Source organism: Nesoenas mayeri, assembly GCF_963082525.1.
Source record: "Nesoenas mayeri genome assembly, chromosome: 1".
NCBI lineage: Eukaryota > Metazoa > Chordata > Aves > Columbiformes > Columbidae > Nesoenas > Nesoenas mayeri.
In genome coordinates, this window is record NC_137541.1 from 74,396,589 (window position 1) to 74,420,238 (window position 23,650).

Genomic DNA, 23,650 nt, shown 5'->3' on the forward strand with positions numbered 1-23,650 from the left:
GTAAGCTGTGACAGCTCTATTGATTTCACCAAAGCTGTATCCAGCTGTGAATTTGAATCATTTCTTTTGTTGAAATGGCTTGAAGTTGAAATGAAACGTGCAAGGTGTCCACGATTGTATATTTTCATTGTATGAAAGGATGAGCATAAGAAAAAATTTAGCTCTCATAAAAATGCAGCAAAGCTGTAAATAACAAAAAAAAGCTGTATGTTGCTATCTTGTTTTTTGTAAATAAAGCTTCTTCTGAAGGCAATTACATTTTGTTTAAGAGCAGATCCTAGACCGAAGTCTGGAAAAAAACTTAAATGCCTATGAACTTGCCCCAGTGTTCAGTTTTGTGTGCAAAACCTCCTTTGATTCAAGTAGAAGCTAATTAAATGCTCATAGCACTGGCTGAATTTGGCTCATTATGAATCCAAAGGAAACATCAGGCCAAATCTTTTGGTCCTTGTTTAGTTCTTATTCAGGTTTAATGAAAGCCAGAGGTATCTTAAGTAATATAATAACAGGCATCCCTGCACAGTCAGGCACTTCCACTTTCTATTGCTGGTTGTGCTTTTAGTGGGAAAGGGGCTGGCATTACTAAAATACTTACCAGCCAGACACTCCATATGCAGGCAATAAATGCTGACCCCACTATTACCTGATATCTCTACCCGAAGCTAAATAACTGAATAAAGTGTCTCACTTTTACAGGGTGAAGAGATCATCTCTGTATTTTGAAGTGGGAGGGCTGCTGTCATGAAACACATCTGTGCACTGGAACTTTATTGATTTTTAACCTGTAAAATTTAAGTGTATACTCCAATATACTATTTTGACTGGAGTAGCAGAAAAAGACCTTGGAATCTTTTATTTAAATACTTACAATTGTGTTTGATTACTTTTTGCTTTCAAATCAGTAGACAAACAATAACAGACTTACTTGTGTATTCCTAGAAATGAACTGATTTGTATTGAACTCTTCAGAAAAATATGTGATTCTGCCAGACTTAAGAGTATCTGATGACTGCCTAATATACTTTATATTTATGCCTGTGTTCTCTGTCCCAGATCTCACATTATTCTCCTGGGACAGCGGGCAGATCTTACTTCAAAAGACAGCTGAAAAAGAAGATGAACTCAAAAAATCATTTCAGATACTTGATATTGGTCAGACCCTGACAGTCACAAAAAGGCAAATTCAGAAGAGTGATCGAAACCTTTCTCTTCCATCTAGCAGAAGCTGAATTTGATGCTGTGCTGACAGAGATATGCTACGTCATTGCTGTTTATAATCATTTAGAGGCTGTTCCTCTTTACACCAAGAGCAAAATTTCAACAGGAGCAGTTTCCAGACCAATATTGTCAAAAAGCTGCTAGACATGGTCAAAACCTTCTTTGAGTAGCTGAAGTGACAGTCCTAGAAAACTTGCAGAAGTAATGTGAGCTACATTTGATGATTGGTATGTTTACATGAGGATTTTGTCTGCGTGGCACATCTCACTATTGGGAAGAGTTGCAATTTACTGGCAGGTTTTTTCGGTGTGGGTTTTTTGTTTATTTGGAGGTTTTTTTTTTGCAGGGGTGTTTGTTTTTAAAGAGCTCACAGCTTAAATGCACATACATGCGGTGTTATGAATATGGATACCTTAGGTTGTGAACTCTGAGTCATAGACCATCTGCTTTTTGTCTGAACAGGGAGTTTCTCAGCTCACTTTTGGTATTTGCTACCTTAAGATCCATCATCAGATTGGACCTGAAGGAACGTTGGGTGTTCATATGATATTGGGGCGGGTGGGGGTAGCGGGGCAGGATTCTGATGCACAATCTGCACCAGTACTATTATACAATGAAATCCTTGTCCTGAAAGTGTAGGTGACTAAGTTCTATATAGCTTTTTTTTTTTTTTCCTAATGTACTTGAATCTTGTTTGTTTGTCTAATTTGGATGAACTGATCTATTACATTTGCATTTTATATTAGTCACTCTGTAATGGGTTTAGCCCATTTCAGCTAAGATTGATGTTAAATCCTCTGCTAATACTAAATTTCCATTGGGGGATGCACATACACCTGAAACACATTTAATAGTCTTTTGGAACAAAAGAAAGATGCATCAGTGAGGCTAATGAGAATGCATATACTTTCAAATATACATGTGAAAGATCATAGAGCTAGTAGAGAAATCTTTATCCTATATGATTGAAAGACTTGTGAGTTGTAAATTTTATGAAAAGGGTTTATCAGATATTAAATAAAGGCTCTTCTAAACAAGTTGCTGAGAAGTAGTAATGTGTAATACACAGAACAAACACAAATTTATAGGATAAATTTATTTTTGCTGTTTAAGAAAAGACTGAGTAATGCAAATGAAGTATTTAAAAATTCTGATATCACTGTAGGACTTCTACTTATCCATGTATATTGAAATACAAATCCCAAATACTGGCAAAGTTACTGTGCCATATCTTGACTTCCTGTCAAAAAGTCCACAAAAATTGCCAGAAGTACCAGCATGCTCAAAAGGTAAGTAAGTGTTCCATATTATGTAGTCAAATTGCTCTTAAATGTAGTCATGAATCAGTTGTGAGCTGTCTAGCTCTCAAGGCAGAATCTAGCTGCTAATGTGAGCTTCTGCTGACATAGAGATACGATGTACTTTTTTCTAAAATTGCTTTTTCTGTACATGTAATTGGGCATAGTTGCTATAGGAATGTTACTTTATTGCCAAAGGGAAAGAAATGATTTGCTAAGCCACTGATCTGCTACTGGAAAAATATGAACCTTGAAGACTAATGAGTCTGTTCTCTAAATTAAACATGAACGTTATTGTGTATGTTGTGTATGTGTATGAAAGAAATGATAACTGATTCAGTTTAATAGGGATTTGAAAACATATGACTCAGCTTGACATGTCTTCAAGGGAAATATAGGAACTAACCTAAGGGACCCACTAATGGGCAAGTTATAATGTTTCGGGATTCGGTCCTTTAGGAGTGGATAACTCACAGTGGTCTTTGTTTCCAGTTCAAGTAATTTTTCAATAATGAAGTTGAGAAGACACCAGCTGTGTGCCAACTGGGATTAAGTTTGGATTCTTACCTTCAAAGAAGTAGAATGGAAAGTAGAGGCACACTCTACATCTAAAACAACAACCAACCAAACAACAACAAAAGAAACGCCAAAAAAAAACCCAATAAGAAACCCCCACAAAAACAACAGTAACAACACACCCCTCAAAAAAACAACAAAAAAACCCACCCAGACAAAACAAACAAAAAAATCACAAACAAACAAAAACTACAAAAATCCTCCTGTGTTTTCACAGTAACTTTCTTAGTGGAGCATTAAATATTTTTCACACCACACCGCTCCCCCCCCCCCGCAATGAAATACAAACGGTGAAATTCTGCAAGGGGATCTGCAGGGAAAATCCTTTTCCTTCAGTTTTTCCAGTGGGTTTGTATGATCTGGCCTTCAATAGAGTTGCCTCAAAAATATTCTGTAAATTCCAGTTGAACTTTGTTCCCAGCAAGTGCAAAGCTAAGGAAACTCTCAGACAAAGAGAGAATGAGGGAGTGTAATACTGAGGATACAAAAATGGGATTAGGAGTTTGAAAGGAGGCAAGAGGAAGAAGAGGAGCAGCAAAATAAAAGAAGAAAAAGGGAGGGACCTAAGCCACTTTCTCCCAGAGAGACAAGGGAGCTTAAAAAATCCTAATTAATTAGTGAAAACTAATTAAATAACAAATGAGGGATCTTTCCTGGAATCAAAGGGTAATCTTTTCTTTATTACATGCAATATAATAAAATGGTAAAGCTTTTTGTACGCTCAGGGTTGGATTTTCTTCCAACGTTCAAGGAGAATATATGGGATGTTACTCTTGATTTCCTCTCAGACTCAGTAAAATGTGGGAAGTAAGGATCACGCTTAGACGATCTTGTCTTTTGGCCAGCTAGTTTGTCAGAGAACTGCACTGAAACTGTGTGTAATGTAGAGAAGTGAAAATACTGTTGGGTTTGTTGGAGATCCGGGGCCTGGATAAATGTGATTTCACCACAGGAGGGCAGTGCAGGTGCTGTTTTCCAGGAGTTCTGCTAGGCTGCATTGTGAGAGCTCCTTTCTCTCTCTGTTTAAAACTCAATCAACTAACCCCACTACATTCAGAGGCTAAAATGACGGCAGAGACTGGCTTCTGGGACTTCACCCCACAAATACAAATATGGACAAAAATGCATAAGGTTTTTCAGAAGCAGTTCCTGAAGGCTGAATTCAGAGAAGGATGTGCAGAGAGTAGAATGTGGCACTGGCAGAACCCACCAGCGAAAGTAAACTTGACGGGTTAGTCGCCTCTGAAAATGACCTGCTCTGGTGTGTGATGCAAGTCAATAGCGTGAGAGAACAAAAGCAAAATCAAAGCGACGCAGTTTTAGTTTTAAAAATAATTTTAAAAGTTACTGGTGACAAATGGATCTCAGGTTTCTGCCGGGGGAGGAGAGTAAGAGGAGGCATGGTGGTTCTTCTCTGAGGAACAATTAGAGGGAGCAGAGGAGGAGAGAGCTGGCACCATAACTTTCTTGACTTTGGGACTCCTGAGTACTCTGTTATCCCATCTGCTAATAGCCTTTGTGTCCCTTATGGCAGCAAAAAACAATCCCCGAAGAAAAAATATTTTGCACTGAAAGTCATCACATTTGTGATAAAGGAGCAGCTGTCATATCTCTGTTTTGCTCAGGAACCCAGATTTGTGGTGACTTTTCCCCAGGAGCTGTGCAGAGCTGTGAAGAACAGCCACAACAAAGGCAGGACAAAGATACTTTATTGCATTTTTAATTGTTCACAAGCTAAAAAAACCCTCTCCCATTGATGTCCCTACAGTGGTCTTCAACAGTACCGTGATGCACTTGTGGTTTATGTTCACTGACGCACTGGCGGTTTATGTCCATCTAATCTTTTTTGTTATATTTATTTTCAGGTTGAACAGCCACAGTTGCCAAACAATGACATTAAGTCAGCTGGAATCCCTGCTCAAGCAGAAAGTATGTTGACCAGGGTAATAACAGAAACCACATGCTGGGGTAGTAATTCATTTCAAATAAGTGGATGTTGCTCTTTGTGTACTAGTATCAATTTAGTAACATGTTTAAAAGGATGTCACGCTGCTGTATAATGAAGAACTGGTCATTCTTGTGTGCTTAAGGCTTTGTTTCTTGCTGTAGTGTGTTTGGGGTTTTTTGTTTGTCTGTGGTTTTTTGTCTGGTTGATTTTTTTTTTTTTCTTAATTTTGCTAACATACTAAGTAGTATTTTAAAAGCCTCTCTAATCTACACTGTAATTCCCTTTTTAGCATGAAAAAATCTAAGCACTCTTTCAAGCAGTCTTGCAACAAATCTCTGGTGTAGAACTGGCATAGTCCTACTGTTATTTTATTTCTTACTTACTTAGATGCTTGTGGCTTGAGTAACAACACTTGACTTATTTAAGAAACTAGATTCTCCATGGCAGTACAATTTCTGTAATTGTTTAGCCTTTGCAAGACTGGTGTAAAACATTCTGTCACATTAGAAGAACAACTTTTTAGGCATTTTGTACTCTTAGAAGTATCCAACCACATGAGACCTCAGTCTACTTAAATCTCATTGCCAATTTGAACAGCACAAAACCACTTTTTTAAATCAAGGAGGAAGTAGTGGTGTGAGTACGGGAAAGCTAGTTTTTTATTATTTTATTTTTGCACAAATCGAGCCATGAAAATCCATTCATCAACATAATGATATTTTATTATATTTGGGCATTTGCTAGGTAACCTAATGCCACATATCATGCCTAATAATAGTTATTATTTACAAGGATACAGAAGAATACTCCATGCCTTCTAGAGCACAGTGTGGCACACTGTTGGCTCTACCCAAAGACTGTTCATAGAGGAAGAAATACATTAAACATAACCTGATGTGAATTCCAAGGAAAATCCAACCTCCTGCTGTGCTTGGCATGGGCTTGGCCTGTAATTTGGGAGTCAGAAATAAAATCTTTCTGACTTCACAGCTGTTATTGCACCTCAGGGCTGCAGTAGTATTCGCAACCCATTTGCTTCTCTTCCACTGAGTAGGACATCTGAATATATCCTCACTTTAGTCTGAATAAAATATTAACATATCGCAAGGCTGTTAGGACAGATTGTATCCAAGACAATCTTTTCTCGCTGTAGAAAAGCCTATCAATCATAACTTGGTATAGTTGTTATTAGTGTCATAGCTTTTATTCATTTGGCTATATGCAGCTAACTGAAGAGTAACATTTACGTTTTCATGTTAAGCGTTTCCTATCACAAAAGAAACTGCTGAAATATCTTCTTATTATAGAATTTATGACTTGAAAATGTCCTCCAAAGTCCTAATTAGAGGTCCAGTATATTTAATTTACAAGGTTCTATGTTATTTTTTTAACAGCATTGTGAAATAGAGCTGTTACATATATTTTAGTACATTAACAGAAAACCTCATTAACTTAAGGCAAGGTTACTGCTACATATATATCCCAGGAGCAATTCAGTTAAAAATGTACTGCAAGAGATGATATACACAGATAATTATTCAGATACACTTAAGAGTTCATATACTAGTTTAAATATTTATCTGTAATGTATCACAGTGGTTATTCCTAAGCCAAACCTTATTCTGTATCTCTTGGGTGCACATCATCAGTCAAGGATACCTTTATGGTGGTAACTCTGTTTTTTTGGGGGGAAAAAGAAAATTACACATACAAGAAAACCCACACCAAAACAACAACAACAACCACCAGCAACAACAAAGAAACCTGAACAAAAAACATCATGAAACCAGAAGAAAAAGTTCTTTGTGTCCTCACTAAAAGAAGGCATAGTAATTTTCTCCTTGTATAAGCAGAAAGCCACACTTGGACGACCTACCACATGTACCTGTATTTAGACATCTTAACTACCTTAATGGCCAAGACCAACAAAAGCAGGAGGTGGTTCAGAGCACCTTCTGGTCAGTGAAAAGACACAAGGGAACCGAGACTTGGGAGGCAGCCTTGAATTTCTCATCACTGTCCTGCACTTAGAAACTCCAGCCATGCAGACAGTTCACTTAATCAAATGATTCAGAGCTGGCATTACCTGGTTTTGTGACACCGAAGTTATTTGTTGCAGGTAGGTCTTCCTGCCTTTTTCAGTCATTGTTCCATTACTTGCTCAGTAAAGTACAGATAAGCTACGAAAAGTTTTTGAGCATTTCAAATGCCAGTGCAAAACTCTTAAGTTTAGTTTTGACTATAGGGGTCCTTTCATAATTTCTAGTTAAATGCAATAAAATGTTGCCTCTGAAGGTCACTGTCTTAGTAACAGCAAACTGTAGGAAAATGGCCACAACATGCAGGATCCCCAGTGCTCCCTCCTAAGCAAAGAACTTAGGTGTGAAGGAGGGTCAAATGCTGAACAGATGTGTGCCTGGGAATATAAATTATGGTGTATGAAAGAGCTCTTTTCTGCTAACTCAGTGAGTTTTCAAGGCAGTAAGGCAGCAATGTAGTTGGGAGACTTATGCACTTCTTTATGTGCTGTGAGTAACAGGAACCAGAACTTTGACACCACACCAGAAGCCCAGACTCTTCTTTTCCATGCTCCTGGCCAGCTGATGCCCCGGCTGCATGCTATGGCTCTAGCACAGCAGAAACCTGTTCAATAAAGGGCAGCTTGTCCTCTAAGCACCCAAATCTGCCACCTTTTTCTTTATAGAGTACAGTTTCACCGACTTGGTTGCTGGGACTCCAAAATTAGGGGCAGGATTTGTTCCTCAGTAACACTTGCAAAAGGGCAGGACACCACAGAAAGGAGCCTCATCTTCAATGACACGGTGTTTCTAAATGTTAGAAAATAAAACTGTGTTCCAGAAGGACTTGCAACCTGATACAGTTTTGGTTTTTTTTTAAGGACAGCTAAATTACTCTCCTGAAGTTAGTCCCTCCGTGTAATAGTTATCTTAGGAAAGGAATCCATAGAATCATAGAACAGTTTGGGTTGGAAGGGACCTTCAAAGGTCATCTAGTCCAACCCCCTGCAATGAGCAGGGACATCTTCAACTAGATCAGGTTGCTCAGAGCCCCGTCCAGCCTGGCCTGGAATGTCTCCAGGGATGGGGCATCTACCACCTCTCTGGGCAACCTGGGCCAGTGTTTCACCACCCTCAGTGTAAAAAATTTCTTCCTTATGTCTAGAATCCAGCAAGTATGAAAAAGAAATTATGAAAACTCAGTTTGTTGAAGTGTATAGATGGCTCTGTACTGCATGTGCACGTCCATTTTACGCGGAGGTCTTCTGCTCATAGCTGGTTGGTAGAAGTGGGAATATTACATTGGCTAAGTTCAGCCTCCAACTGCTTCTCTTTAAAGATTACTGAAGTAGTGAGATTGATTCACATTTACAACAAAGCTGTTCATGTAAAGAGGACTGAAAAGGGATTTATTTTGTGTACTCATCGCACAAATTTCAAGGTCTCTAAAAATTGCTAATGGATTGTAAAGGGCTATCAATATGAATAAGCATCAGGCCTATATATTTTCCTTGCCCCACCCCTACTCTAATCTACCCTCCCCCATTATTTTTTTATTTTATGTTTATGAGGTCTGAAAATAGTCTAATTCTTTTCTATCTGGTTTGGGCCTATCTTTACCAGCTGGTAAATAGGAAATGTTCACTGTAGGAAGCCAATACTCTGCAGAGTGTAAACAGATGGAATCAATATAAAGTGACAAGTTAGACTGTGCTACTGAGAATACAGAGCCAAAACTAAGAGCATAACAGTCACGATACTTATTTTGTTCCAATTCATTTGGTACTGAATAGCACTTCATATATGCACAGCTGTGTCCTTCCGTTTTTTACTTTCTTTCTTCTGGTTTGATGAGGACAATTTCAAAGAAAAACTTTAATTAAAGATTTTACACAAAATGGCCCGAAGTAGAATATAGGGAAAATGAGCACTGATGTGTTTATAGCAAGAGAAGAATATTTTTCAGGCATTTATTTTCTTTATTCCTTTCTTCCTTTTTTTTTAACAAAACAAACAAAATCTGATGTATGTATCTCTCTGTGTGTAATATGCTAGATTGATAGATTTTTGCAGATTGAAATCTTCCATTTGGCAATAAGGTATAGAACCATAACCCTAAAAGCTTCCTCATCTTCCCCTTTCTTCCCCTGGTGCCTATTACAGCAGGGTACCTTGGAGGGCAGGAGATCTAAGCGTACATCTCTGCATGGGTGTGCTGGCTGAAGGGAAGGGGACTGTCAGACAGACAGACTGCTGTCAGACTGTCCTGAGGCAGACTGGAAGCAAAGTGACCAAGGGTCTTCCTTCTCCTGCCCTGGCCAGCTTTCTCACGTGCTTCTCCTTCACCCTCAAGAAGGGTGTTCTGGAGACCGTGGATCTGATACACAGTCCCTTTGGGGATGGTTAGCAGGGTGGGAAGCTTCCAAGCTGTCCTGTGTTGCTGGATTTGTCTTGAAAGCACATCTGAGCTCCAGTCCTTTTGCCAGAGAGAGTGCCAGGTGTTATAGGATGGGTTTTGCTTTACTAATTTATGCATTTTTGACACATTTTCACAAAAATGGAAGAAGGCAGCATGTTTTACCACTCTGTCCCCAACTTGTTCTTAACAGCGTATTTCTTAATGTTGCCATTAAAAATTTGCTATTTTTGTTTTCTTGGCAAATAATAACCCCAGATTTCCCATATGTTGTTTATTAGGGTGACTGTACGGCTCTAATGAGGGGCAGCAACCACAAGTTTGAACACAGATTTTGCTTCTGATCCTCGTGTCAAGGGCAAGCAGCTTTTGTTTCCCACAGAAGAAACACCAGGCCTGTCTCGGTCTCCTCCATGCATATCCCCCTAGATAGGTAAGCCATCGTAGTGCATCTGTGCAGAACTTCTCTGTCTCCCCATCCAGCCAGTTGCCTTCTCTGCAAAGCACAATTCTTCTCCTAGCTATAGTGCTAGGGGCCTGTTTGGCTCAAGGATTCCCTAAAACCTCTTTCAGACCCATTCAACATCAGAAAGAAGATATATGTTACTGTAGACAGAATTCAGGAGTTTGGGGTAATTTGAATGCATAAAAGCCCCTTTCCAGATCTCCTTCCCACCCTTGTCAAATACCCTGAGCCACTAAACAAGTTCCATAAAGGCTGAGAGATGCAACAACTGACATAAGTGGCATCTTACAAGCCCAGATCCATGAAACACACAGTTGCTGAGGAAAATGCCTTGATATATGATGATTTGCAATACTTCAGTGGGTAACAAAATGAACTTAGATCATTTGTGGCAGGAAATCATTTCACACTAAGCCTGTGTAAGGGAGAGTCTGGTAGTTCCTCTTGTTGCAATGCCTGTAGGGGATGTTTTCAATGGATATCCTTTGTTCTTCTGAAGTATAAGAAAATATTTAAAGTATTTATTATCTTTCTTCTTCCCAAGGGATGCCCAAGTGCTGCACATGCATAAATGCTGCTGAGATGCAGTCACTGCTGGGGTGGGGAGCAGCAGCCAGCTGGCATGTGTCAGTGACAACAGAGCGCGGTGTGCCAGACACGATGGCAAGGCCCTGTGCTTGCTAAAAGTGCTGCGATATCACTAATGCTCTGGAGAACAAACAGGAACATTGCTTCTCATGTCTCTGGTGAAAGATTCTGATAGCATAAACTGGTTGGTATGTAGCTTATCTAACCTGTAAGGACAAATGATCGTATCAAGCTGGCAGAAAAATGTACCGCTGCTGCCAGGCACCACAGTATCCAGCCCTGTGCTTCACTCAGTAAATAATACATTTCAGTTAAATCTGCTTACAGGGAGAAATGAATCAAGATTGTTGCATTTCTTTCTCCGTGAGAAGCTTGGAGTTGTGGTGGAAATGTTTTGCCAATCATAGCAAGAAAGAGAAATCCTAGCCTACTCCGGTGAGGTCTAATCCTTTCTTTGAATTTGAATTTCCTTTGTTGTTTTATATCTATCATTATAGGAAAATACTCTTTTTTAAATAAATGAAAACTGTTTTTCTTCCTTCATGTCTTTAGCTAGATAAAAAGCTTTGCCCTCTTCCACCCTTTTTCACCAGGCAGATTTGCCAAGGAGCAGTCGTCTGCCTGATTCATAGCTACTTACTTTGGGCAAACTTTGTTTGCATCAGTGGATGGTTATAGCTACAAATAGACCTATTTGCTCTGAATAATGCTCTGTAGTGAGAGTACGGGTCTTGGAATAGTGACTCCTTTGGTTAAAACAAACAAAATATGAAATATTTGCTGCACTGGAGTACCAGCTTCATTGTGATCAGCGTTTCCTCCAGAGACTTACCTCCTCCTTACTCTCGGTAGCACTGCAGAGCATATGCAACTGAGCTGGACTGAATTCTGTCTCAGGCAGCCGCATTTGAATGAGTGAGTAAGGACCAGTGGCAGAATCTTTATTATTGCTGCTATTATGTGAGCCAGAAGGAACACAGCCTGACTTTCAATTCCCCAGTTGCATTTGCAGAAATAGCAGTTAAAAAGAGTGATATTTTTAAACAAGGCTTTATTCTTGTAAGCTGAACAATTCAACACAGAACAGAGTAAGCATAGAAGCTTTCAATACTGCTTTTACTGTCAGTTTTCAGTTTTTAAGTGTACTTTAAGGTCCAGGTTGCCGAAGTTTTTAATGGACTTGGAGAAGACATTTGCTATTGCTAGAATGTTAATATGTTTCGTCAGTTTGTCCAATGTATACATTTTCTTTCAACTCTAAATCTTCTAGATTTTTGTGATTTTTGAAGTGAAGTGAAAAAAGAATGCTTCTGTATATGTAGAACAAATAACTTGCTGTCATTTTGAAGTTCACTGACACTTATGAAATATATACCTGCCTTGATCTTTGATATTTGGTTTCCAGCAAATCTTTAAGTTTCAGTCATTGAAGGAAGATGATCCTCTGCCTACTGTTTAAAATATATGAATTTATGTGAAATTCATTGCTTTGCCTAAAAGAGTTTTGTAGTAGTGCCACTTGAAGAGGAAATTGCCTTAGACAGTGAGTAAATGCAAAATATTCATTTCTCACAAAGTGTTACTGTAATATTTCCTACTGTGCCAAGGAAGGTTGTCCTGTATTATGAAAATAGGTATAAAATGGCATTTTGTACTATATGTTAGCAAAGCTTTCCAGTGCTTGCATTTGTGTCAGTATTGGTTTCTTGTTCATTGAAATCACCTGTAATTTGTAGGTTGCAAAGAATGTGAAAAACATTATCAGGTGCTGCAGACTTTTTGGATACAGCTGTGCAGGATGGATATAGAGGCACAAACTAAGGTGAGTTCTTGAGATCACCTTGTTCTGTGGTGAAGGACTCAGAATTTGAAAACTAAGTAAACAGCCACGATTTTTTCTGTGAGAGTAATAGTAACAATAAATGATGAGGCCTTTGTGATCTTCTGAATGACAGTGGCTGGGGGCTGCTTGCAGCAGGCTAATTTACCAGTTTATCTTTGGTATGCAAGTTGCAGCCTTCAGCCTTTCTCTGACTAAATGGATGCAATAGTATGCAAGGATAAAAATGTTGGTAATTCATTCTGAAGGGATGAGTCCTTCATCAGAATTCAACCCAATCAGCTTTATTTTCAAAATGGAGCTTTAGATACTACAAGCATAATGTAGGCGTCTCGTTGCCTGCAGTTTCAGAATGACATTGGCTGTGGACATTCTTGGCCTCAGACCCAGGACAGGGTTGAGGAGTGCGCATGGAACTTCTGGACCCGCTTCACTCTGAAAACTGAGAAACTTGGAGGCTCTTTCAGAGGAAGAAGTAGTGAAGAGAAGAAAAGATTTCCTTACTCTGCTTATAAGAAGTGTTAGGACAGCCTGTTTCTTGACCCCTCCAGTTTCTTTGGCTGATGTAGGATATACGTAACATTTCTTTGAAATACTGTTCAGCAGAACCAATGTATCAAGGGGATAAAATACATGTGCAGGACATACCTGTAGGAGCCAGGACCCTCTCTGTTTCACCAGCTGATTTGAAATTGCTGTCTTCTCAATGAGAAAGTGGCTCCACACTCCCGCTGAGACCAGTGAGCAGAGAAAGCTGAGAGCAATTGCCTCTCACTGGAAAAAAGATCCTGACAACCAGGTGAGTCATGAAATCTTGCCTTTGAAAAAGGCAACAGGCCTCATCAACTCTGTTTCATGATTTTGCTGAATTCCTGCAAATGGTTTGAATATGACTAGTTTTTTTTGCCCATGGGCTAGAGGAATGCTGTTATTTGTAATAAAATAGTACTATGGCACATCTTCGCCTCCTGTGTAGCTTGAGATGGTTAACATGGAAATGTTGTATCATGGATGCTATAATCTGCTTCCTCTCCCCTCAGCATGGTTTTCATGTGAATTCATACAGTGAAATGAAAGCTCAGAGGCCACCTGCAAGTAGGATGAAGCCAGAAAGCAAGGAGCAGCTTGATTCAGTGACACAGTCATCTAGGCCTGGCAGTTGTTTCACCAGGAACCTCAGAAGAAGCACTCAAGCTTTTAGGGCTGTAGTTTTGCACAGCTACATAAGGCAATAACACTTGCTGACTTCAGAGGTATGATGTGAACCTTGACTAATGTTTGTTTACCATTTGGAAGCAAGATTGCTCTTCAATGATAGTGCAGTGGCTAAGTATCTATATACAGAGCCAATATGTGCTTCAGATATGGTGGATCCAGTGCCCCTACTGGTTTGTACAGGCAGGAGCTGTAGCAGATCGTGATCTCTCAGAGCAGGACTTGGGCATGTAGCAGGGACAATGGGAAGTAGCAGGAGCTGTGGCTGCAGGGGGGATTGCAGGAAGAAGGACGGCTTAAGCGTGGTCGGGTAGGAGAGCACATGTGCAAAGAGCATTTGAAATACTTGCTTAGCATCTTTGCTGGTGGGTTCTGTGAAACTGTGCTTCTAAGGTACTACGCTAGAAATGTTAGATCAAGTGATGACCATGCCTGTGAATTGACGCCAATGACATGCAGGGACATCAGCTACAAACTGCCTTACACAAACTAGAATCTGATATTACATGCTGTGTTTCCAAAGCATGTTTAGCATCCTATAATTTCGAATGACTTTCAGTGGATTTTGGAGTCCATGAATCCATCAGGAAATACCACTGGAGATACTGTTTGCTGGACAGGAACGTAAAACAAAACGTAGCAAATTAGGATGGTACCTTATTGCTTGAGGATTTTTGTTTGGATTTTTTATTTGTTTTTTTTGTTGTTGTTTTTTTCCCACTGTGAACAACTTCCAAAATAATCTTTGTCAGTTCATATTGCCTGGCTTACACTATTTCATTCTGTATATTTTTTCTGGTTGGGATACTTTCCAGAATTAGATATCAACAAAACCAATTAAATAATTTGGTACAGGCAATTATGGAACATAAGCAATACTACTCTAAAGCAGGCAATCAAAAAAACCAAAATGATGCTTTATTTGACAATAAACCTTGTGTTTGGCACTGCAATTTGAAAGGTAATAAATCTGTAAAAATGTTACTACATTTCATAAGTACTGAATAACAAAAAAGAGCACAAATTTTCGTTTTGGGGGTTTAAAGCTCTAAAATGACAAAGTTTCATCAGAAAAACTTCTGGAGCTTGACAAATAAATATAATGGTACCATGTTACCTCTCTATGGAACAACAGAATATCAGAAATAATGGAGAGGTAAAATATAATATTTATTTTCTTGTTGATGGAATATCACACAAATGACTCTTGAAGAAGCCTATTAAATTTGAGAGTGTTTAAATATACCCAAATTATACCTGAATTTCTTATTATGGATGAACCTTAAAGCAACTGAAAGTACATTCTCCTCTCAAAGTACAAATTGCAAGATAATTAATGTTAACAACATGTTTAGGGAAGGAGAACGATGGCCTAGTCAAAGGAATAAAATGCTTTTCTTTTGAAAGCATGGTTAAAACCGTGGGCTAAATTCACTTCTGTGCTGACAATTTTGCACTCATCTGGTTAAATCTCAAGGACAGCATAAAACAGATGAGTGTACTCTGCTTCTCTGCCTGCACATTTATTAATGTACAAAAATGATACACCCTGTAATCATCATGCCCTAAAACAACGTTGTCCAGGTGACTTACATAATTTTGACTGGGTTTGTTTTATCTGTATCATAGGTGTTTGGGGAGGCACAAGCAATCCAAGAAATTTGAATCTAAATGTCCTCCACTATTTCAAGCGTATCACAGTATCAAAGCATGTTTGGGATCGGAAGGGACCTCAAAAGATCATCTAGTCCAATCCCCCTGCTGGAGCAGGAACGCCCAGGTGAGGTCGCACAGGAACATGTCCAGGTGGGTCTTGAATGTCTCCAGAGAAGGAGACTCCACAACCCCCCTGGGCAGCCTGTTCCAGTGCTCTGGCACCCTCACTGAGAAGAAGTTTCTTCTCAAGTTTAAGTGGAACCTCTTGTGTTCCAGTTTGAACCCATTACCCCTTGTCCTATCATTGTTTGCCACCGAGAAGAGCCTGGCTCCATCCTCGTGGCACTCACCCTTTATATATTTATAAATATTAATAAGGTCACTCCTCAGTCTCCTCTTCTCCAAACTAAAGAGACCCAGCTCTCTCAGCCTTTCTTCATAAGGGAGGTGCTCCATATATGTCTTCCTCTAAATTCCTGATAAATTGGGCAAGCACAATACTTTTTCTTGTATATTAGGGACCTTATTGAGTCACTTGACTGTTCCAAGAATCTGTACTGCTGATAGTAGCTAAGAAACTGGAAAAATCCGAAGCAAACAGCAAAAACTCTAACCAAAACGGGTCTCCCATGGAACATTTCAATTTACCAAATCACCATCCATGAAATTCCTTTTCAAAAGTCAGTAAGTCCCAGGCTTCTTACATGTCAAAGGCAGGTATGCAGGCTGGTGAAGTAAATACTAAAGGCCTTTTTAGAGTGTTTAGATGTATCTATTCCCACTCAGCTACCCTCCTTGGGCAAAAGATTGGAGTGTTGTAGTCCAAACCCAGCAGCCTGAAATGTTGGTTTCATCAGAAAGAAATGTTCTTCTATTTTTGAGTTTCCTGGTGAGGTTTCTCTATATCTAAAGAACCTCTGCTTCAAAGCTGTGGGTCCAGGGATGTTCTAGGGTGCTGGATGCTCAGCTAGCTGCTGGGTCGTGTTTCTTTGATATAATTGTCTGTAACATTTTTCTGGAGAGTGTATCTTTCATAGCGTGGACCTGTGACTTTTAGAGAAAATGCATCTTATTTGATAGGGCCTGGGGCACTGCTGTCTTTCAGGTTTTCTAGTTTTGAACTAGAGTGTAATATAATCCACTTAAACTGCTTCTTTCTACATTGATCTGGAAGAAGGAAAAAATTAAATGCAATATTGTTCTTTGGATCAAGTTCTGCTGCCACTTTTCTTCCTGCTGTCCCTTCACAGTGTGGTCTCCTGAATTGATTTCTGCTTTTGGACTCTGCAGCTGTTTCTGATTCAAGCCAGAGCCTGCTGAATATTTGCCCTGGATTTATTAACAAATACTTTTTGCCATAATCCTGTTACGGTTGTTCTGGGACACAATGTTGAGTCTCTCAATTAACTTTAATGGACTTTGGGCCAGTCCTGTGATTATTAAGAGCACTTTTTCTGTCAAGATCCTGACATAAGGCACTGCCCATACATATCTTTTGGACTGGGGACACTTACTGTGTAGTCAGGGGAAACTATTCATTTTCAGAAATGTGTTTTGGATCCACAAACTCTACCAGAAAGCCCTGTGTGCACTCACAGCATTTCTTTCAGATAGGCCAGCCCAGCTCCAGGGAGGCAGAGTAATTATATTAGCTCACCAAAAGGATATTAAAAATTTTCTGATAAAAACCTGCAGAATCTAAGAGTTCTGAAAACCAGCCTCTGCTAGAAAGAAGTAAACCCTTTTTGGATGGACCTCCCATCTAAAGATTTCCTTGATTATGTGAAAAATATAAATCTCTTTCTAGGTGAGATCCCAGGACTTCAGCTTTTAGGGTTTCATGTTTGGGCAGTCTCGATCCTAATGATCAGGACAGTTATGCAGGTTTCATATCAGGGCTACATTCTCCAGTTTTGTGGGGAAAACCACCCATGAAATATATATACCTTTTTTCTTAATATCCCAATTATATCCTGAATTCCTTGCAGCCAGGCAATACGAGACTTCATTATTAAATAAAAGACTGAAAACATAGAAACAAAACTTGTCCGACCTATTCCTATATGCGCTAACTGGATTTAATTTAAAAATCAGAGAAAGAAAAGGGATATGGCAGCAATTTTTAAATATAGAACTTGAAAGCTTTTTCTTAAAAGTCACATGCTCAAGACGAAGCTGTCCCTAGGCACCTTTAATGTACTCATGTGGCAGTTATGTAGCAAATAACTCAAGGTTATTTTCTTTGGCAGCAATTTTAGAGCAAATCTTTGTGTAAAGAATGATTTCTTTTCCTTGAACAATGGGCTGGATTCATAAAAAGTATAATGGGTACATTTGTTTGTTTTTCAATTTTAACAATTAGGAGATATTTGTACTTGTGTAAAAATAGAAAGTAGGAAAATAATGAATAGTTGTGCTTATAATTAGCATATTTTGATACTTAGGAAACCAGAAGCCATTTCTATGCTTATTAAATGTGCATTGTCAGCTTCAATGTTTTGAAAATTACTAACTAAAAAAATAATTTCAGATGAAGTGTTGCTTAAGGAATATATTCTGAAATTAAAAGTAAATGTAGACTTTAAAATGTATAGAACAATACTTAGCTTTCTTGTGCTTAGAATCACAGATTAGTTTGGGTTGGAAGAGATTTTAACAGGCCATCTCGTGCAACCCCCTGCAATGAGCAGGGGCATCTTCAACTAGATCAAGTTGCTCAGAGCCCCGTCCAGCCTGGCCTGGAATGCCTCCAGGGATGGGGCATCTATCTCCTCTCTGGGCAACCCGTGCCAGTGTTTTACCACCCTCATCATAAAAGATTTCTTCCTTATATCAAGTTTGAATCTACTGTCTTTTACTTTGAAACCATTACACCTTGTCCTATTTTTACAAGCCCTGTTAAAGTGTCTGTGCCCATCTTTCTTATAAGATCCATAAGAACTTACAAGCATGTTTGCGTAATAGTCTTATTGGCACTGAGATATGTGTTAGCCTTCTAATTTTTAAGCAAAACTTGTGCAAAGATCTCTCATTGTGGGTCTGGGTAGTCCAGCTGTATTCATGGCACTGATTAAAGAATATTATGGCTGCACAGGACTGGATGCTTCATCCTATCAAAGCCAAAACCAGTAGTAAAGTTAAAGTAGCTGTCATGCACATGCTCTGAAAGACTGTATGTTTGCAAGAACAGGGCTTTAGAGAGGGTCTGATCCAGTGCCCTTTGAATGTAATGAATGTATTTTCATTATTTTCAGCTAGCTTCTATGCAATCCTTCCATCTTGGGTGTAGAGAGGAAACAGTGATCAAATTCAAGCAGGTATAGACAATAAGCAGGTATGGGAATCTTTTTCAGATGATGACCTATTAATTGGTTTAGGTTTTATAAATAAGGAAATGGAGAAATCATAGAAATAAATAGGGAAATCATTTAATGAGAGGAAGGACAAGACAATTCCATGACTAACTTAAGATACCTGAGGCTTGTTGCCATTTCCAGTGAGTGCAAAGATATTAGCATAGAATCATAAAATATTTCAGTTGGAAGAGGCCCTCAAGATTGAGTCCAACCGTAACCTAACTCTAGCAATAAACCATGTTATTAAGAGCCTCATGTATACATTTTTTAAACACCTCCAGGAATGGTGACTCTACCACTTCCCTGGGCAGCCTTTTCCAGTGCCTTAGAACCCTTTCTGTGAAGAATTTTTTCCTAATATCCAATCTGAACCTCCCCTGGTGGAACTTGGGACCATTTCCTCTCATCCTGTTGCTTGTTACTTGAGAGAAGAAAACGAGACCCACTACATCCAGAGAGCAAGCAGATGAGGACCATAATTTAGGATTTCTGAATCATCCTGTGGGTAGTATTTGTTTTCCTCCTTCGCTCTATAGAGGGTAATAAAAGAAACTGCTGTCAGTGTTTAAAGCCAGTCTTTGGGAATACATTCCTTGGTCAATAAATTTATGAAAGCAAACTAATAATTGTGATGGATAGGACCAATAATTTGTTTTTTTTAAAGCATATTAACATAGATAATCAAGAATGATGCTACATAATTTGTGTTCTTTTCATATGCCCAGAAGAGGGCAAGAACAAGACTCCTATTGATTTCTATCATGAAAAGAGGCTCTGGCACAATTTTAATGGCTGCTGCAAAGACCGACTCAGTCTCCATTTGTTACAAGTCCAGACAGCCACATCCTTACAGAAGGGGCAGGATACTAATGGTGTGCCAGGCATGACAGTGATCCTTGTCCATTCATGGGGATCCTGCATAAGAAGCTTGGAGTATTAAGAACAGAGGGCAAAAGTGTGATTTTTTGAACCAGTGATTAGTTCTGTATTTCTATTTGTTTATTAAATGGGATTGACTTTCCAGCCTTGTTATATGCAGATCCATAATAAGCTATCTTGTTCAAAACAGCAGAAATTGCCCAAGAGTAGCAGTAGAAAGTTCCTAGGGGAAGGAATGCAACTGTTTTCATGCAACAGAAAGCAGAGTACCCCATGGGTTGCTGAAAACTGTCACTAATGTAAGATAATGACTGAAGAGTGTTCCTGTTCTGTTGTAAGGCCGTGGTAATTTGTGTACGTCTCTGTTTTCTGTTTTAGGTTGGGTTTTTTTTTTGGTAGATCAAAAACTGAGCTGTAAACAAGGGAGAATTTCAGATGCTTCTAAAATGTGTCAAAGTATTATTCCTGATGTGAGATTTACTATTAACCTGATATTTCTCATGGTGTTTCTGTAAAATAAAACTGTCAATCCTCAAATAATCTAGTTGTAAAAATTTTTTGAAGTATTCCTTTTATTTTGAATGTATGCATGAAAAGCTTGTTCAAGGTAGAATCAAATCTACCCATTTTGTCATAGACATATCACATTCTACCACACTTCACATATGTCAGAGTACTGTCTGTATATTCATTCTATATTTCCATATATACAACTCACAGCTAACATAATCTTAATCCCTTTAAAATTTTATTGAAAATAAATTAACAGATAATCCTTGCCCTCTAGTAAGACACAAAGAGAAGGCTCAAGGCAAAATACGATGGGGGAATTGCTGGAGAAGAGAAGTCCGCTATGAATTATGCATATACCCATGGCTTATATGCATCAAAAACAGGTGTGTGGTTTGTTGTGATAGTCAGGATAGCCTCATGGGTTAGGCAGGATTATAATTCAATTGTTACAAATGGGAAACTGAGGCAAGAGACAAGTCAATGCCTTCCCAAGTTTGTAAAGTATGTTTAATATTGTGATCAGGAATTCCTGTCTTTCAGAACCCCACAAATGTGACGGAATTATAATGAGTTTAGCCACTAATCATACTTTTACACTGTGCCGTACAACCCAAAGAGTAGAGACAAAAATAGGGTATGTTACAGTGCAGCTCCCTTTTCTTGTCCTAAATGGAATTTACCAAATGGCTAACCTGGTTCTTTTTATCACCTAAATGGTCCCATAAATTGCAAGTGGAATTTCTCCTCCTCACTCCCCATGTTGATGCAAGTAGTGGTATTTGTCTATTTTCATAAGATCTTGGCTCTCTGAAAGGATTAATGTCCCAAAGGTGTCTGGAAAAAGTACTGACTAGAAATTATGCTTTTATTTTCAGATGTTGTCAAAGTCAAAACCAAAACACAGCCTTATTCCCAGGATGCTGGAAAGTTGTTGGGGGGGGGGGGGAAAGTCATGATTCAAGGGATGTTGTGAATGCTTTAGAGCTTCATGTTAACACCTAAACTGTTTAGCCTTTGAAAAGGGAGCTTAAGAGGTCACTACATTTTATGGTGTAGTATCTTCACTAGATAGACAAATTCAAACGAAAAAATAAAGCAGTCAATTCTTCGGCTATTAATCCTTGGAACAAATTTGTCAGAACTAATGAGATGCGTTTTTGTCAGACATGCTTTAATCAAACAGAAGTTGTAATGTGTTTAGAGATTAATTATGGGGCTAAATGCAAAAGAAGTTGAGAGAAACTTAGTTGCTTGTGATACACAAGGTAGTCTAATAGTACCATTTTAGCTTTAGACTTTATGGATCCTCTTTATGCAATGGAATTTTAATTTTCATTTTAAAAACTACATCTTTCTAGGTTCCATCATTAGGAAGATGAAACATAAGCATGAGTCACACCAGTGTTTTCTGAAGGGGACTGGAAATAAATCCCACAGTAACGTGATAAACTGACCCTGGATTCTGTAAAAAACTATATTTCTGAAAGGTGAAAACTGCTCATTTTTTCCAAATATTTCATAGAATCATAGGATGTCCTGACTTGGAAGGGACTCACAAGGATCATCGAGTCCAGCTCCTGTCCCTGCACAGGACAACCCCACAGTTCACACCATGTGTCTGAGGGCCTTGTCCAGTCTCTTCTTGAACACTGTCAGGCTTGAGGCCGTGACACCTCCCTGGGGAGCCTGTTCCAGTGCTTCACCACCCTCTGGGGGAAGAACCTTTTCCCAATGTCCAACCTAAACCTCCCCTGGCTCATCTTCCTGCCATTCCCTTGGGTTCTGTCACTGGTCACCAGAGAGAAGAGCTCAGCGCCTGCCCCCTCTCCTCCTTCCCTTGTGAGGAAGCTGTAGCTGCCATGAGGTCTCCACACTGAACAAACCCAATGACTTTAGCTGCTCCTCATATGGTTTCCCCTCTAAACCCTTCGCCAACTTTGTAGCCTTCTTTGGACACTCTCTAGTAGCTTTATATGCTTTTTATCCTGTGGCACCCAGAACTTCCAGCTCCTCTTGCTCGTTCCTCATGCTGCACACATTTGTGCAGAAACACTTCAAGTGTGGTCCATTGTGCTCATTACCTCATGGAGCAGTATACAATCTGAGGATGGCAAGTGTATACAGTATTAACAACTTCAGGGCCAATAAGGAGAAATACCTATAAAATAAACATTTGCAATCAAAGATTAATTTCCAAGCTGTAGAAGTTAATATCATCTGGAAATGAGTTCTAATTGCAAAGTGAGGTTCCCATTTAATCCAAATGAAGCTGCTGCAAATTTTCTAGCCTGATATAAAATCCATACAAATTGCTTAAGAGTTTAAGTATGACTTAATCATAAGTTACACTGGAATTTGTTTAAGAATATCATAATATTCTGATAGTATTAGAAGAGAAATGTCCTTGTGCAGATATGTTGAAATTCATGTTCATGTAGATGGCCAAGAAAATGGCACTGTATGTAGGATTTGAATGATATTATACAGACAACTTGTATACTATAGACATCCTCCAGCAGAGGAAAGAGACCAGAAAAAAGTGTAGTAGGAAGGTATAAAAAAGTAATTCGCTGCTTATTTGTATTTCACAATCTTTTACATATTATGTTTATAAAGATTTCATAAATTTCCTACTTCTTCAGTTCACTACAAGTATGATCTAGAATAGCTGTGTCCTCTAAAAAACTGCTATTTTCTCCAGGCTTTGGAACCGTTACTGTGTTAAAGACTCTAATGTGATGGGCTATAACCATTTCTGAAGAATTTTGGCATGAACATAGACAGTTAAAAAAAAAGCACAGATAATAAAGTTCCAGGTATGTGCTCAGAAAAGGGATGGAAACTTGGGTGCTTTTCCTCTTTCCAGTTAAAACAATAGAAGTATTTCTGTTGACCTTGATGGATTTGGTTTGCAATTTTGTAGGACATTGATAGCCTCTGATTCTTACCAGATACAACTAGGACAGGGAAGAAAAGAAGACAGATTTCCTTTGGCTTGGGAAATTCCACCAACTGTGTGTGAAAACTGTCTTTAAAATCAAAATGTAACACATTGCATGGACCAAAATTTAAAATCACCATTACAAGCTCATAAACCCCAGATAAAACATTTGTTACTGCAACCTGGAATCTTGTAGCACTTGGGAACCTCAGTTTTCACCCTGTATTCAATCATACTGATCTTCACAGGTGGTCTTTGTGAAAAATAACTTACACTCTAAGGAAACAAACTGAACTTGGACAGGTTGGGGAGGTCCAGGTGACAGTAAGACTTTTTTGTCAGCATGACAAGAGTAGTTTCAAGAACAGCAGCAACCTAATTTATTGGAGTATTGGGAATGCCTTTGTAGACCTTAACCGAAAGAAAGATGTTTAAGAAGGATTGATGGTCAATAACTAAGTCAATCTGTGAATATGTATGGGCAGGTTCTCTGAAATATGAGGGTCAGCATAAGAGTAGATACAAAATGTATTTGTTTGAAATTGCAAGAACAGGACAATCTAAGGTCACACAAGGGGCTTTTCTGAGTGAAAGGTGATTGGTATGGAGGATGTGAGCCATAGAGATCCTTAAAATGAGGGCATTAGCCTATATTTGTTGTTTAGGGAAGAGTCATTGATAAGATCAGGACACGGTTGTTTTCCTCAAAGGCAGAAAAAGTG

At 38.9% G+C, this 23,650-nt stretch overlaps 1 protein-coding gene across 1 annotated transcript in view; it reads left to right on the forward strand.

Moving 5' to 3' along the window:
* Positions 1–1,031: 1,031 nt before the first annotated feature.
* Positions 1,032–23,650, forward strand: part of EFCAB6 (EF-hand calcium binding domain 6) — a gene marked incomplete at both ends in the record, with an annotated part of 105,122 nt that continues 82,503 nt past the window's right edge. Inside the window, 3 exon segments of the mRNA XM_080342524.1 lie at positions 1,032–1,172; positions 1,174–1,269; positions 4,958–5,035. Coding sequence (XP_080198650.1) covers positions 1,032–1,172; positions 1,174–1,269; positions 4,958–5,035 — 315 coding nt within the window.